Here is a 17888-nt window from a genome sequence, read left to right as displayed (position 1 = left end):
GCCGTCAGGCCCCTGTGGGAGCATCTGCCACCCACCGCTGACAGCAGGGCCCTCAGCAGGCTGGGACTTTGCTGGGCCGCCTTCTCACAGACCCAGGTGGCCCTCGTGCTGGGTGCCAGGGAGTGCAAGCCCCTTCTAGCTCCCATCAAACCACCCAGCTACATCTACGTAGGAAACAAAAGATCAACTTGTTTCAGGTAAGTGAGGCGCTGCTCAGCAGACTTCGGGAGAGGAGCCTGGTTCTGTTGGGAAAGTTGGGCCCTGAACCGACGCTTTCATCCAGTAGGATCGGAAAGCAAAGGTTTTGGTACTAAGATCACTTTCTTCCCCCTTTTCTTTTAGAGCATCTTCAGTGATGCATCGTTAATGATGTCATATCTCTTCTTCCAGAGAACTAAGAGCGTTTTAGAGCTCAAGAGTCAGGAGCCAGACTCTGGTCCAGGTCTCCTAGTTCCTCAGCAGCAGCTGCTTTTGTGCCGTGTGCAGCAGTGACTCCTCTGGCCTCCTGGGTGGCAGGAGGGATGTTAAACACCCCGATGACCACATGGCATAAGTGTGTTTGGAGGGAAAAGAACTAGATGCTGTGAGGGGTGACTGAGCCGGAAGCTGGGCTGGGGTTGGGGGAAGCTTTTCTGAGGAAGGGGTGGCCGAGCTCAGATCTGAAGGAGGGCCACCAGGGTCACCTGGGGGACGGAGGGGAGGTTTGGGGAGGGAGGGGGCGTTGACCGATGGGAACGATGGAAGGGTAGATGGAGAATGTTCCGGGAGGGGACAGCACATGCAAAGGCCTTCTGGTAGGGAGGGTGCTGTTGGGATCACTATCGAACATCTATGGACATCTCAGGAAAGGGTTTTATGGATACTGGCAATTGGAAGTTGCTAAGGAAGAAGAGTTTAACGGAAGTAAATAGTGAACAAAAGCTGAGAATTACCAAACGTAGGTCTCTTTGTTGTGTAGGATTCAGAGTCCATGGTAATGGCTCATTTCACATTCGCTCCTGACCTTAACACCCCAGCAGTTACCTGTTACAAGGGCCCAGCTGTTGACGGCAGGTGTCCTCGCTCGGAGTCTCTGCAGGCAGAGCCCACACCAGCTTTCCCATCTGAGGTCGAGGCCTCGTAAAATCCCACAGGCTGCACAGCCTAGTGCTGGTGTCAGAACCACTCGGGAGTCACACGGCATTGCGGGGAGGTTCCTCTCCAGCGGTCCCCACTCCTACAGCCATGCCGCAGGACACCACAAAGGGGCCAGAGGTGCAGGAGAACGAAGCAAGCGCCTCAGCCACCTGGCTCCTTGCAGAGCCGGTTGGCCTCCCATCTCCACCTGAGTGTAATGTGGTGCAGTCAGTAACATCCCACTTCCATGCAGAAATATTGCCTTGAATCCCGCCTCCCTGCCCCGTCTTGCTCAAAATTGAGTTCAACAGAATGAGAAGATCGTTCAGCTAAGGAGCAGGCGGCCGTGGGCAGAGGGGCAGGAACACAGGCTTTTGCGTTAGATCTGGGATCTACACCGTTCATCAGTCATGTGACTGTGGACACACTGAACCAGGTTAAAGCCATTTCTTCTGCAAAAATGGGAATTATACCCGCTTCAAATGACTGTTGTGAGAATTAAGGAGTACTTTCTTCTCTTCTTTAGAGCAGGACATACCGTTATTTCCAGGAGCCATAAAAAATATAAGCCTATATTTAGAGGCCAAAGGATTGGTAGGGAACCAGAAAGAGAGTTTACTGTGTCTCGTTCTCTTGGTTATGGTATCAGAGGAAATGGAGACATGCTTTCTTAGCTTCAAACAACCAAAGATGATGCAATTAGGAGATGGGAAATCTAATTTAAACACAGTTTGCAAATCTTATTTTCAGGCAAATTGTGAAAACAAAGCAAAACTCAATTCTTGTGCTAGAGGATTATCTACTTAATACAATTTTAGGCCACCAGTCTGTGGTGTCACACCAGAGGTTAAATAAGATAGCTGATGTGACGTGGCTGGAAGGCGGAGCCTATGCTCTTCCTGAATAGAGCACCGGGCCAAAGCCACCATCGTAGTGGCCGGAGCCTCCTAGCCAGTTGGGGGGCTTGTTTCCTGATTAAATGAGATAATATCAGAAAACATTTTGCATTCTGTGAAATTTCCACAAAGGCAGGACAACGCTAATGTAGGAATGCATGTTAATAGCTTTGGGTATTTTATCTTATGTATAATCATTTATAGGGACTGGCTGTGGAGTTAAAATTAATACAGAATTTATGAACGTTGTATTGCTTTGTCTGCGTGAAGCATCAGCCCTGACCTTCATGTTCCTTGAGCCTCGCTGTGGACCCCTCCTCTGTGCCTTTCACATGGATCTCGATATTACGTCATGTCACGAGTGGAACTGCAAGAAGCCGTCCTCCTCGGGACAGAGGCTGGGCCTTCCGTTTGAATCTCCCTCCTTTCTTCAATGACATACTCTTCTTCTGGAAGCTGGTTTCACATGGTGGCTTAGATTTTTCCATCTTTGTATCTAGCACCATTTGAAATCAGTGTTTTAGGAGTAAGAATTGCAGCACGGCAAAGGGCCCCCTGCGGAGGAGCTGCTGCTCTTGGGACTGGCTGCCCCTCCTGCCGCCTGAGTCAGTTCGAGAAGGAGGCAACTTGAAAAGCAAAGTACACTCTTGAGTGTGTCGGGCCTGGAAGGGTAACAGTGTGGGGAGGGGTCGTGTTTGGAGACACTCGGTTTGAGCAGGGCAGAAATTGTGACACTCTGTTGACAGGTACCCGCAGTCACCTGGCAGCAGGGCCTTTGAGCGCGGTGATGGGCACTGCTGGCTCAGGCACTTGATTGTAGGAGGGAAGGGGAGAGGCCTGTGTACCTGGAGGACTCTTTCATCCGCGCCGGCACTGTGCGCCTGCTCCTGGATGCCCTGGAACAGTCGGCCGCATTTGCAGTGCAGCTGATACCAGACTTGCGACCTGCACTGTCAAGGTGCAGGACCCCCAGGAGCACCACTGGACCCATCTCTTACACAGGCTGACCGATTTCTCCTGGTGTTCAGAGTCTGTTTTTGTCTAGCACCATTTGAAATCGGTTATGATGTAGGGGGAAAAGCAGCAGCCGCGAAGCCTCATGCGAAGTCTGCTCAGCACAGCCTGTAGGTTTTCTGGAAGACCGATGGGCAGAGTGTGGGGAAGGAAGGCCACACTTTTCCATACCAGCTTCTTTACATTTATGATACCTTATTGCACAGGTAGGAGATGATTTAATGGATTCGTAAAAACAAATCACTAATTTATCTGAGGCCCTCAGTTGCATTTTGCTGAAATGTAGTGCTGTAAATTTTATAAATTAGTTGCTTGTTGACTTATCTTTCTGTTAAGAAGAAACTGTTTGTGTATCTGAACTTAATAAACATTTTACTACAGTTTATCATGTCTGTGTTTTTATTATTTTTCATTCATAGTTTGTGGTGATGAGAGGTGCTATGCAGATCTCATACCTCATCAAGTATTTGAGTGGGTTACCACACAGACGGTAAAAACAAAGCCCTTTAAGACAAAAATGAAATTCTGCGAGCCAAGAAATAAAATTTAAAAAGATGACAAAAGAGAAATGCTGACGACTGGTGGCAGAAGGGTGCCACTGCTGACGGGGACACTGACCCCGGTTCCAGCAGGCCACAGCCGTGACCCCAGCGTTCCTTCAGGAAACTTGCTGAACTGAACACGTGGTCACATGGCCCGTAAAGGGGAGCAGCTTGATGACTTCCGTTGCAGTATAAGAGGTGTGGGAGTTCTACTCTCGGTTCTTAGTTTCTGTCAACCCGTGAAGACAGAGGAACCAGTTCTGTAAAGATTTTCAGAGATGAGGCAGATCTGGCGGGCAGGAGATGAAACCTGGGGGGTCGTCGGAGAAGGGGAGCAGGGCCACAGGGCCGTGGCCGTTGCCTGAGCTCTACACAGGACGTGCCTGGCCAACTGTGAAGGACCCGCAGTTCTTTCCTGTCACACCAGTGGTTCTCAGCGACCTGGGAGCTTGCTTCCCCTGGCTGGCTGCCCTGCCCGGTGGGTGGGGTTGTGGAGCACCTGCTGGGAAAACTTCCCTGTGAATGGTCGCCCCGACTGCACCTGCAGTGCTATTTTGGGCTATTGATTGAAGAGCCTATGTTCTCACCTCCAGCCTGAGAACAGTGGAGGCCCGATTTATTTTCACTTCTCTGCCAAGGTAGACTGCATTAGTACCAATGGAGTTAGAGCTTTAGGTCAATTGTAACAAATGAAACAATTTTTGATTAATCTTCCTTGTCCCAAGCTCCAGCCTAGATGCTGCAAAAAATCAAGACATGGATTCTGCCGTCAGGTTGCTCTGATCCTAGTCCCCAGATGACTGAATCCTAGAAGACTGAGTTTAGCATCAAAGCACAGAAAGAATGGCCTGAGACATCTTTTCCATAAAAGTAGTTTCGGGCGCTCCCACTGAATGCTTAATTTTAAGTGGTGCCACGTGGCCAGGTCAGGAGGCGCAGCTGCATGCCCCCATAACTGAGGCACCTCACCAGATTTTGCTTAATTCACGTGGATACTTACAGTCCTTTACCTAAAATTGCCATTCCAGGGCAGTTTTTCCTAATTGGTAGGCAGAATGTTATAGAGACATCTCAAATCTGTTTTTCAAAGCCGTGCGCACCTAGGTAGAAAATGCTTTGTCAGGTATGAGTCCTGCTGAGCTGAGTTTTACCACATACCTCCAGATGTGAAAGAGGAAGGGGCCGTTGGACTGGAGGCACACTCCGGCCTTGTGCAAGGTGTACCGGTGGTGGTTGTCACTGTGGAAGTACATGCTGATGAGTTCTTACTCATGAGACGGCAAGTTTCCGACCAATTTCGGTGAAGTACTGTGTTGTCTTGAACCCGGCAATTCTTTATGTGAGGCATTGGCCCAGGCCTGCATTGAGAAGTTGGTATATAGTTTCAGGGGGGTCCACTGGGCAGACTAGTGTGTCCATATTTGGGGGGAGCTTAAGAGTTTTCCTTGAATGCACAAAAAGTAATATCTTGGGTTTACTGTCATAGTGCTGTACCCTGCCTTTCAATTAGATTTCATCCAAGAAGCCTTTAGTGATTCTTAGGACTGACCCACTGTTACAGGTTCTGGCTTAACTGTTCTAGGAATGTGGCCGGAACTTTTAAAAAACTCATCGCAGGTGATTCTAATGCGCAGCTGGGATTGAAAGCCAGTCCTGTGTGGTCTTGCTTCTGAAAGGCTGTTCTGAGGACCCCTAGCATTTCAGTGTATTCATTTCCTGTGGTGCTGTGACAATTACAATGAATAGGGTGTCCTAATCTCTTCGGGCTGCTATAACAAAGTACTGCAGACTGGGAAGAATATAAACAACAGAAATTTATTTTGGTTTGGAGGCTAGGGAGTCCGATATCGAGGGGCTGGCGGTTTTGATGTCTGGTGAGACCAGCTCTCTGGCTCGTAGACAGTGCCTTCTCACTGTACCTTCACATGGCAGACGGGGTAAGGGAACTTTCTTGGATCTCTTTCATAAGGACACTAATCCCATTCACGAAGGCTCAGCCCTCTCTTGTCCTGATAACTTCTCAGCGGCCCAGCTCCTAATACCATCACCTTGGGGGTCGGGATTTAACATGGGAATTTTTGTGGGACAGAAACATTCAGCAAGTGTCTTAAACACATTTATTCTTACAGTTTGAGAAGTTAGCTCTGATGTCAGTTTCACAGGGCTAAAATCAAGATATTGGCAGGATCATACTCTCTCCAGAAGTACTACAAATCAATTTCCTTGTGCTTTTAAGCTTCTGGAGCTGCATTCCTTGGCTTGCATCTTCTTCATCCTGAAAGCTATCAGCATTTTGCTTCATTGGTCACATTGCCTTCTGCTGTGGTCAAATCTCCCTCTGCCTCCTTCTTACAAGATTTGTGATTACATTTAAGGCCCCACCTGGATAACCCAAGATACTCTCCCCATTCAAGATCTCATCTGCAAAGACCCTTTGTCATATAAGTAGCACCCACAGGCCTTAGGCATTAGGAACCCCAGCATCTCTGAGGCCATTATACAGCCTACCATAAACAATGTGGAACTCCCAGAAATGTCAAACCCTGTGCCCCATCCGAGACCTACTGTATCAGATTCTGCATTTTAATAAGATCACTGTGGTATTATGCACATTAAAATTTGAGAAGCAGGGTTCTGTGGGGTCCTATCCAAGGACTCCCCCATAACTGAGTCCCAAGCCAAAGACCGTTTGAAGGAGTATTTTTCTAGGAGCCTTTTCAGGTGGCAGTAGGTAGGTGATCAATGACTATTCATTTTCCCGAATCCCATGAACGAGTGCTCATCTAAATGACAGTAGTCTCCAGAATTCTCAATGAAGCCACAAGCCCTGAGTCACAGGACAGCAGAGCTGTTGCCTGCTTTTGATATTTGGCACAAGGCTTGCCACTGCAGTATATACCATTACTCAATTTTTAAAAAGCTGCATAAGGGAGGTATCATGTAACCATAAGTGATTCCTCCTGCTAACATAGGCTTGACTACCCCATTCAGGTTTTCTTGCGCTAGCAAGTCAGGAATCAAGGTGGTTAAGTTTCTCACTATGGTCTGTGCTTATGGTGATTTGTTCACTTTCTGCTGGTATGTAAAGGAGAGGGAAGGAAAAACAGTTTACTGACCAGATCCCAATATTAACTCCCTCATATTTAAGCAACAAGGCAGAGTTTAGCCCTTCTTAAAACGGTAATTTCACAGAAGGGAAGCATAAAAGAGCTAGTTAATACTAGGTTCAAAATGCAATTAAAAGTGGCTTTTTGAAGCAGAGCAATGACTGAAACCTGTGAATAGACAATTCGAACGACTAAGGGATCGTCAAATGCCCTAACAGCCCACAAGAGGGCAACAGTGCTACGATTGACAAAGGAGAAACTTCATTTTAGTGTTACCTTTTCTGGATGAGCCTGGAAATGAAGAAAGCACTGTTGCTTACAAAGAATAATTCTCTCTGGAGAGTTACTCAATTTTGGATCATTACTGAAAGTCAAAGGCCATTTGTGTTAAATCTTACTCTTGAATACAAATATACAAATTTTTAAATATACAAAAGTTCATTCTGGGTTGTTAGCTGTCAGGCATACCTAATTTTTTGAATGCCAAAGTTGCCTATTTTTCTTAAACTAGGATCCACGTTAATAATGCAAATTCAAATTCCTGTTTCTCCCATATTGTTTCAGCATTCTTGTAGAAGACTTTACTGTTAGTTACCTTAAAAGCTCTCCCATTTAAAAAGTTCACCATAGTCTCAAAGCCAAATAAAATTTGATAAAGTGCTTTATTTATAGTCAACCTAATTTTCATCCAGTGTTGACATTAGCAAGGTCGCTTCTGTGTTTTTCAACCATAGATAACCTTTTTTGGTTAGCCAGGCAACAAGCATTTATTCAAGTCTTAGGCATTCTCTGATTTAATAGGCTAATTTAATACAACCTCGATTTTCTTTTGTCAATATAAGCCTTTACATCTATCTTTAGAGGTTTCTATGTAGAAATGGACTGTGGGATCTGAGTCATGAATGCAGAGGTTCAACTGTAGCTGCATATTAGAGGCACTTGAGAAACTTTAAACAATCCCTATGCCCAGGCCACACCCCAGATCAGTGGTGTGAGAACCTCTGGGGGTTGGGACTCAGGCATCAGTAAAGCTCCCCAAGTGACTGCGACGTGCAGCCACGGTTGGACGTCAGCAATTGGAGTTAATTGAAATCTGCAAAGAGAACATGATTTTTTTTTTTGCATAAATAAAAACAAACCATAATAGTTGATGCAAATCAAAGTTTACAGTTTCATCACGGGACTTGGAGTTTTAATCACTTAGCCATACCCATGCATTAAACTAATGTGGAATATATGTTTTCTCCTAGACATGTGTATACAGATACTCAGATACTCAAGGCTAGATAACAACAAAGGCTGTGAGAGCTGGCCAGAAATGAGGAAAAGCATCACGAAATGGGCGCTATGCACCGGCCCTGCAGATGCCCAGGAGCCACAGGTGTTCCAGGTGTCAGTGAACTAGGAATACGGCACAGGGCAGATGGTCCGGCTTGACCGAGAGCAGGTTATTTGAAGAAAGGCAGCAGAAAGACGCAGCTTGGGAAGAAGAGTTGGGATGTAATTGTAGAAAGTCTTCAAATATCATCTGAGAAGTGTGGATTCCCTGCTGCAGGTGATGTGGTGTCATCGGACACATGTCCGGGGAGTGGAGAAGCCCAGACAACACCTCGGGCTCTGGGATGTGAGGGGCACAAGTAATGACTGTAGGGGTGCAACGGCTACAGAAGATGGGCCCCCGACTCGAAATATACTCTGATTTGGGATAAAATGCACCGGAAACAAACACATTGTCACAAATAAATGTTCTGTAATCCTACATTTTATTTTTACCAGATTTGAAAATCAGGTTTTCAAAAAATGAACAATAAGGGCCTCTATTACACAGGACTTCCCATTTCACTATGAATACATTCTTTCGGTGTTAAGAAACTTTTAGTTCAAATGTTTCTTTCCTGTCATTTAAACGTTTCTACAGAAAACTGGTTTGTCCATATACTTTAGTAATTGACAAATTATTTGACAAACATAATATTTACAGATACATCATTCATATATATTAAATTGTAAAAAGGTAAATTCAAAGCAGAAACTTTATTTTGGTAACACATAACAAGCTTTGGTTGAAAAATACCTCAAATAGACATTAAAAATATAAGAGTACAGCCATCTCTGCTTCTAAGCAAGTGCCAATTCTTGAAAATAAGCATGTGAAAATGGGCGTAGCAAACTTCTCTATATGTAATTCAGAAAACGTTTATTTCTGCTCAAACTCAGCTTCCTAAAGTCTGGCACCAGAGGTGACAAAGGGAAGGAACAGTTGTGGTGCATTATAAACATGCCTTTGTAAGAGTAAAACAGTATTTGCCGTGGCCCCCTCTGATTCCCCCATCGCATCCTTCTCAAGGCAACATGTCTTGGCCCAATTTGTGGTACTAAATATAAAAATGTAAAACAAAACTCGGAAAGATGAATGAGAGGGGCGGTTCCTCCTCTTTGCCAGCTGGCTCATTTGCAAGTGCCCTGCCTGGTGTGAGGACTCAGAAGAGGGGGCAGCTTCTATTCCTCCTGAGCGGAGAGCTCGACCTCAGCTGGGGGTTCTTTCTGCCCTTCCTAGCACCAACAACCAGCACACGAAGTTGAGTGTTCTTTTCTGAAATACGTGGCTTACTGTCTGCCCTGCCTTTCAGCAGGCGAGGTGGGATGCGCACACAGACCGAGATCCTGATAGAACGTGAGGTTATCTGATGAGTTTACTCCCTGCAGAACTGCCTGCATTTAGATGACGATTAAGTGAGACATCTCTTAAGGAGGGAGAGAAACCCACCTAGGCCATGTAGAGTGGAGTCTACGTCTTAAAGAGTGGAGTTCTCCTTGAAAAGACAAGGTTACAGTGCTCACTTTGTACTGAGCTGGCATTCTTGTTGTGGGTGTTAGAGCCCTCTAACTTTTTACTTTAGTATGCAAATGATTCCAAATTATTACTGATTTCTGGTTATTGATATTAAAAATGGTGAACAAATGCCACGCAATAATGTTTTTAAACAGAATTTTACCCTACTAACTATAAAAGTATTTTCCAATAATATACTTAGTTAAGAAAGTCAAACTTGTTCAAATTCCAAATTTCATTTCTATTTTTAATTTTTAAAGGCTGAAGTAATATATACACATTTCTACAGACTTTTAAAACAATATATAGTACATGTAACAGTTGCTGAAAGAGTGAACCTTAAGAGTTGGTATTAACTTTTGAAAAAAAAAAGATTTCAAAGTTACTCTTTATAAATGAAATGTAATTTCATTTGAACTATGTTTCTCTAAATTTGGAGATTTTATAAAACACTTTTCCACCTTAATACTACCAGGGATACTGTGTTGACTTTCCCTATAAATGCAAGTGTCATTTAGGGGGAAACAGGCATGAGGTTCATACCAAATTCATATCATTTCAAAGAAGCATCAAAGGATGGTGACTACTTTCGAGCAATCATAAATGTTAGCCTTATGTCTTAACAGTTGGATTCATGAGAGTGAAAAGGACTAGAGAATAACTTTGTAGATCTATTTTCCTTCTAGTTTTATTGAGATATAATTAATATAGAACATTCTGTAAGTTTAAGGTTTACGGCATGATTTGGTAATGTGTATATTATGAAATAATTACAAATTTAGTTAACATCCATCGCCTTATATTTAACAAAATTTTTTCCTTCCTAATGATCAGAATTGTTAAGATCTCTTAGGAACTTGCCAATATGCACTATAGTATTACTAATTAAAGTCACCATATTATACATTACATCCCAATACATGCTTATAACTGGAAGTTTGCACCTTTTGACTTTCACCCAATTTCCTCAACCCACCATACCAACCCACCCCCTCTGGCACCCATAAATATGATTTTCTTTTTGAGTTTGTTAGTTGGATTCTAGACATAAGAGATCACACAGTGTTTGTCTCTGTGTATGACTTATCTCACATAGAAAAATGCCCTTAAGGTCCATTTGTGTCATCAAGATTCCCTTCTTTAGGACTGAGTAGTATTTCACTGTATATGTATTCCTGATTTTCTTTATCCAAGGATCTGCTGATGGACGCCTAGGTTGTTTCCAAGTCTTAGTTACTGTAAATAATGCTGCAATGACCAGGGAGATGCAGATATCTCTTCCACAGTGTGATTTCGTTTCCTTAGGATAGATACCCAGAAGTGAGCTGCTCAATCACATAGTCTTGTTTTCAATTATTCGAAGAGCCTCCATACAGTTGTAATAACAGCTATACAAATTTAATGCAGATCTTGGCATTTTAACAGGATCAAAAGATACAGTGTTTCAGCAGGTTTTGGAAAATGTTTAGTTTGTCTGCTCTGTTGGAGTGCTTGATTTATTCTGGTAAGCGCTGTATGCAGCAGCACTAACGTCTCCTTCCCTAAAGGCAAGATAAAGAGGTAGCATCAGAGATAAACATAATTAAGTACAAAAATTAAGATTCCAGAAACCCACTTAGGAAATAGATAATTAAAATAAATTGTACTTATAGTATTAAGAGTCCCTGATCTAAGAAATAGATGACTCTTTTAAAACAATTTCAAATGTTCAACCATTCTCGCTCTAGAAACACTTCTTCTGTCCCTGTATTATATTTTTTATTCCCTGCAAACAAAAAACAGACAAATTGCATATAAAGTACTTAGTAAATGTTTCCTCATTTTAATTCGGGGCCAATGGGAAAGACTGGAGAGAAATGTATTTTCCCAATATCTTAATTTTAATATCTTACGTCTTTAACAATCTTAATACCTCTATTTTCAAAATATCTTAAATCTACCTCTAAATGAAACATTCAAAAAGGTAATGATTCCCACATGTTCACATTCGGTGATGCCTCATTTATACCTACTGTCCAGGAAATCGCATGTTCTGGTAAGAGCTTCTATCAATAACTAAAGTTTATAACGCAATATTATTGTAACAAGAGACATCTTTCTAAAATCTATTATGCTAGTCCAGCACCTCAAAGATATAATGTCACACTGGTTATTTCAAATTATCTAGAAGCCACATTAAAAAAGAGAAATAAACAAGAAAATTAATTTAGTATAATTTAGTCGACGCAATGCAGCCAAAATATTAACATTTCGCCATGTGTTTTTCATTTTTTTGGTATTATTTATAATATGGTGTTATTTTAAACTTACAGCACATTTTACATTGGATTAGCCATTTTTGAAGTCCTCAGTAGGACATTAACTATTAAATTGGAACTATTAATAGTTAACTATTACATTGGAAAATGCATTTGTAGTCCCTGCCTTAGTAAACTGGCTATAAGAGATTGACTAGAACTAAAGTTGGATCGGACAGTTATTTACGGTATGCTTGTCACAGCAAACGCTTCTGGGATGCCTCCCCGATGTAAGAGCTACCCCTGTTAGATTCGGATACTTTAATATTTCTCCTCATGGAGGAGGCCGTCACAGTCAACCACCACTGTCACAGTACTGCACTTGTAATACAGCAACTTCCTAAGGACTACTGTGGGGAGTGACATAATAGGCCTGTCACTGAATTCTCCAAAACCCATATATTCTTCTATCTTTTGAAGTCAATTCATTTATTTTCTGTAGTAGTAGAATATTTTTTTCAAATAGATTTTAAAATGGAAACCCAATCTATAAAGAGAATATAAATTTAAAGAAATGTTTGATATAAAAATGAAGCAATGATTGAAATAATGAAAATCTAAAAACTGAATTTCTAATTATAGTTATTTTCTATTAACTTCAGCATTCATCAAATTAACTTCAAGTGTTTACAGGCTCCTTGAAGCTCATGAAAGTCTGAAAACTAGTTTCCTGGTTGGCTTCAGCCTCGAAGGAACCTTCAGAGACCAAGGAGATCTAGTAGGGATGTTTTGTCTTGCCCTTTGCCCCTGGGATCAAAGACACCACTTTGCTTTTACCAAGAAACTGCCCTTCCATTGGCCTCTGTGGAATTGGCTCCCAGACGCTTGATGGGAACCTAGGGTCGTGCCTCACTTTGTAAGTGGTGGATCACACATCGACCCCTCTTCCCAGCTATGCAGACACCCATTCTGGTGCAAAGAGAGGAAACTTCCACATCATTTCACGCAAAGACAGAGGGGCTGGCTGGGCAGCTGAAGGGTTTAAGGCAATGCAATTCATAATTTGTCAAAATCTGAGGATTTTTTGTTGGTTTTTCTTCATATGCTAAAAATATTCTCATCAAAGAAAAATGGCTTTACAGAATTAATATTTACAGAATTAACATTTACAAAATTAAATAACATGTATTTTGGTTTCTGTAAAAGGACATTTTCCCTTCCTCTACTTAAAATAAAGAGATTCTATGATTATTAATCATTGGGCTAAAAAATTCTTCCACTTGTGGAATTACAGCTGCTAGAGGGTAGAGGAAGCTAGACAGTCTGATGAAAGCACAAGGGGACATTATTCTACTGGCACCCACCTCAAAGTAAAGCCTGTCACTGTGCGTTATTTTACATTCAAGCATGAATGGTGTAAGGAAATATTGAGAATTTAGCAAAGGAAACAGGAGTCTATGTGTCCTCTTTGATGTTTACTGTCATATCTGAGCTCAGGTTATTGACATCTACCTATTTGTTGAATTTCTTTCAAAAGAAAGGACATCTCTGAACAGAAACACGGGAGGCAGATACCTTTTAATGATAAAAGCAAGCTTTTCTCCCATCTCTTCTTCTCAGGGAGAAATAAATCTTACTTCTCTGTGGCTCTCACCAGTTTGGTAGGTGCTGAACAGAGGAAGGGAAAAGGGCTGAATAAGACAGTGGCATAGAAGCAAAAGGAAGGACGAGTGGGATTAGTGGGACAAAATCAATGCCAGACGAGAAGGGAAGTAAGGCTGACAATTAGGTCCATACGTTACGACTTTTCTGACCCTCACTTAGGAACCGGAAGGAGGAATTTTGTGCCCAAGCTACTTTATCCTTGAATTCTTACAGGTCATCCAGCAGATGAACAGATTCTAAATTTCTGTGCAATCTGTTTTCCTCTGAAACATGTAGCCTGAAAGTGAATAACGTGAACTGTCTTTCACAGAAGAACAGATTGTAGGGAGAGATGGTACTGGTCTCTAGTGACTTAGATTTTGAGGGAATACCCAAGCAGCATATAGTAAATGCACATAACATTGTCTTAGAAATCCATTTTATGACGACTCATAGATTTTCTGATGCGTCATAACTTCTGCACTGAGTACAGTTTCTTCCTGTGGCACTTTATTTTCAACTTGAGGGAAGATCTCTGTAAAACTTTTAAGACCTCCCAGTTCCCTCAGATGGATCTAAATCTCATAAATGTGTTCTGTCAACTAACTAAAAGATCTTTGTTTTTAAATTATTTTTCTGTTTAAGATATCCAAAGAGTTTGTTAAATGCTCAAGTAGAAGAATGTTCAAGTTAATTTGATTCTTCAGTTTTTTTGCCCAGGTCATACTCCCCCATCTCCCCCTGCCAGCTGACCTGGCACTATATACACTAAATCTAAAAACCTTTGTGACACTCATTTAAGCAGACAGCTTAAAAGCTACAAAGTTACCGAATCAGCCATTTTTAACATAATGTTAAACACAGGTTTGCTAAAACAAGTAAAAAATATCCTTAATGGAAAAAAAAATGCTTTAGTCACATTATTAAAATACATAAATTACACATATAACTAATGAATTTAACAATCTCTCACTTATCCTGGAATAACATAAGTGGAATGAAGAAAATCATGCATCTATGAAAATGTACACACTACACATAAGTGAAAACATTGATGTAAACAAAAGCATCTGGTTATTGGAACCACAATCATGGCATGCAAAATGTACTACAGCAGTAGCAAAGGACAGGACAAGAGCTGTGGATTCCAAGACTAGAAATTATGGTAAGAGTCAAATAAAAAAAGAAACTGGAAGGAAAAGAAGGGAGTGAGAGATGGGGCCCATTTCAGCCAACTGGGATCCTATTCTGTTCTTACCTGACAGCTAAAAAAACTGTAGCAGATGTCAGCCTTGTGGCTGGCCATTTTCATCATAATTTAAATGATGTTTTAGTGATCTTTAAAATGATCTTTATACTATTTTGTACTTGGAACAGTTTTACTTTGACAGTGGTTTCCTTATACACAGTAATATTCAGTGACACTCTCCCATACAGACTCCCAGGTCATATGCCTTTTAGGAAATGATGCAAGGAAATGTATTCTCCCACCTTCACGTATCCCCTCTCACCAGCTGCCTTGGCGTATTGTAGCAATAATTTCTCCACAGAAGTCTAAGGTACAAATCTTATATGTATATGTGCACGTTTCGTTTGCTTGTTTTGCTATACTATGTCTCCTTCCTTTTCCTTTTCATGTCTTCATTTTATATCATTACTTCATTTTATTTCCAATTTCAATTTTAGTTTACTCTCTCCTCTTTGGCAACCATCAGCTTGTTCTCTGTATCTATGGGTCTCTGTTTTTGTTTTTTTAGATTTCGCATATAAGTGAAATCATATGATATTTATCTGTCTGATCTATTTCACTTAACATAAATACCCTTTCGGTCCATCCATATTGTTGCAAATGGCAAGATTTCATTCTATTTTTTACTACTAATATTGCATTGTATATATTTACCACACTTTTGGCAAGATTTCATTCTATTTTTTACTACTAATATTACATTGTATATATTTACCACACCTTCTTTATCCATTCATCAATGGACAGCTAGTTGTGTCCATATCTTGCCTATTATAAGTAATACTGCAATGAACACAGAGGTGCATACACATCTTTTTGAATTAATAATTTTGTTTTCTTTGGACAAATACCCAGAAGTGGAATTGCCGGATCATATGGCAGCTCTATTTGTAATTTTTTTGTGGTTGCACCGATTTACAATCTCACCAACAGTGTACATGGGTTCCCTTTTCTCTACAACCTCACCAGCATTTGTGACTTTTTGATTATAGCTGGTCTAACAATTAGGAGGTGATATCTCATGGTTCTAATCTGCATTTCCATGATGATTAGGATGTTAAGCATCTTTTCATGTATCTATTAGCCATCTGCATGCTCTCATCCAAGAAATGTATATTCAAGTTCCTTGCCCATTTTTAATTTATTTTTTTTTGCTGTCTAGTTGTATAAATTCCTTATATATTTTAAATCTTATCCCTTATTGATGTATCATTAATGAATATCTTCTCCCATTCAGTAGACTGTCTTTTTGTTTTCTTGACGGTTTCCTTCACAGTGCAAAAACTTTATAGTTTGATGTAGTCCCATTTGCTTATTTTTACTTTTGTTTCCCTTTCCTGAGAAAACAAACCCAAAAATATACTGTTAAGAGCTTACTACCTATGTTTTCTTCTATCAGTTATATGGTTTCGGGTCTTGCATTTAAGTCTTTAATCCATCTTGAATTTATGTTTGTATATGATATGAGTACAATTTCATTTTTTGTATGCTTCTGTCCAGTTTCCCCAGCACCACTTACTGAAGAGACTGTCTTTACCCCATTATACATCCTGTGTCATAGATTAACTGATCATGTAAGTGAGATCTCTGGGCTCTCTATTCTACTCCATTGATTTATATAACTTTTTATGCCAGTACTGTACTGTTTTGGTTATTGTTGCTTGATAGTACAGTTTGAAATCAAGGAGTATAACTCTCACTTTGTTCTTTCTCAAGGTTTCTTTTGCTATTCAGGGTCTTTTGGGGTTCCATATAAATTTTTTAATTAGTTGTACTAGTTCTGGGATGAATGCTATTGGTATTTTAATAGGGATTGCATTAAATTTGTATATTACTTTAGGAAATAAAGACATTCTAATAATATTAATTCTTATAATCAATAAACATGGTGTATCCTCCTATTTATTTGTATCCTCTTCAATTTTTTCTTCATGGTCTTACAGTTTTTAGAGTATAAATCATTCGCCTCTTTAGTTCAGTTTATTCCTGGGTATTTTATGCTGTTTGATGCAACTGTAAATGGGATTGTTCCCTTAATTACTCCTGATTGTTCATTATTAGTGTGTAGGAATGTTATGGATATTTACATATTAATTTTGTATCCTACTACTTTACTAAATTCTTTTATGAATTCTATTATTTTTTTCTGGTGGATTCTTCAGGGTTTTCTAGATTTAGTATCATTTCATCTGCAAATAGTGAGAGTTATACTTCTTCCTGTCTAATTTGAATGTCTTTTATTTCTTTTTATTGTTTGACTCTGTGGCTAAGACTTCCAATACTGTGTTGAACAAAAGTGGTGATTGTTTTGTTCCTGATAGAGGAAAAGCTTTCAGCTTTTCATCACTGATTATTAGCTGTGGGTTTGTCACAGAGAGCCTTTATTACATTGACGTGTGTACCTTCTATACCTACTTTGTTGAGAGTGTTTATCATAAAAGGGTGTTGAATTCTGTCATATGCTTTTTCTGCATCTCCTGAGACGATCATAAGATACTTATCATTTATTTTATTAATGTGGTATATGAAATTGATTGATTTACAAATGTTGAATCATTCTTGCATCCTTGGAATGAATCCCACATGGTCATAGCATATAATCCTTTTAATGTATTGTTGAATCCGGTTTGCTAATATTTTGTTTAGAATTTTGACATCTATGTTAATCAAGGATCTTGGTCTGTAACCTTATTGTAATGTTTTTGTCTGGATTTTATATCAGGGTAATGCTGGCTTTGTAAAATGAGTTTGGAAGCGTTCCTTCTCCAATTTTTTGAAATACTCTAAAAAAGGTAGGTATTAATTCTTTAAATGTTTGGTAGAATTCACCTGTGAAGCTGTCTGGTCCTGCATTTCTGTTTGTTGGCCTTCAATTTCATTGCTAGTAACTGGTCTGCTTAGATTTTCCATTTCCTCCTGGTTCAGTCTTGGGAGGCTTTATGTATGCTTCTAGAAATGTACTCATTTCTTTTAGATTGTGGAATTTTGTGGTATATTATTAGCAGTATTTGTTTTTTGGTGTTGATTGTAACTTCTTTTTTCATTTATGAATTTATTTCATTAGGTTCTTTTTCTTACTTGAATTTGGCTAAAAGTTTGTCAATTTTATCTTTTCAAAGAACCAGTTCTTAATTTCATTGATCTTTTCTATTGTTTTAAATTTCTACTTCATTTATTTCTGCTCTGATCTTTTCTTCCTTTGTTTACTTTAGGTCTTGTTTGTTCTTCTTTTTCTAGTTCCTTTAGGTAT

The 17888-nt window shown here is 40.3% G+C and overlaps 1 protein-coding gene across 1 annotated transcript in view; it reads right to left on the bottom strand.

Moving 5' to 3' along the window:
• Nucleotides 1-8419: 8419 nt before the first annotated feature.
• LOC107513504 (membrane cofactor protein) overlaps nt 8420-17888 on the bottom strand; it is a 120279-nt gene continuing 110810 nt past the window's right edge. Inside the window, exon 19 of the mRNA XM_036234461.1 lies at nt 8420-11049. Coding sequence (XP_036090354.1) covers nt 10974-11049 — 76 coding nt within the window. The 3' untranslated portion in view covers nt 8420-10973. The remainder of the gene's footprint in view (nt 11050-17888) is intronic.

This window comes from Rousettus aegyptiacus, unplaced genomic scaffold (assembly GCF_014176215.1).
Source record: "Rousettus aegyptiacus isolate mRouAeg1 unplaced genomic scaffold, mRouAeg1.p scaffold_m13_p_17, whole genome shotgun sequence".
Taxonomy (NCBI): Eukaryota; Metazoa; Chordata; class Mammalia; order Chiroptera; family Pteropodidae; genus Rousettus; species Rousettus aegyptiacus.
This window is presented reverse-complemented; position numbering and strand designations above follow the sequence as displayed.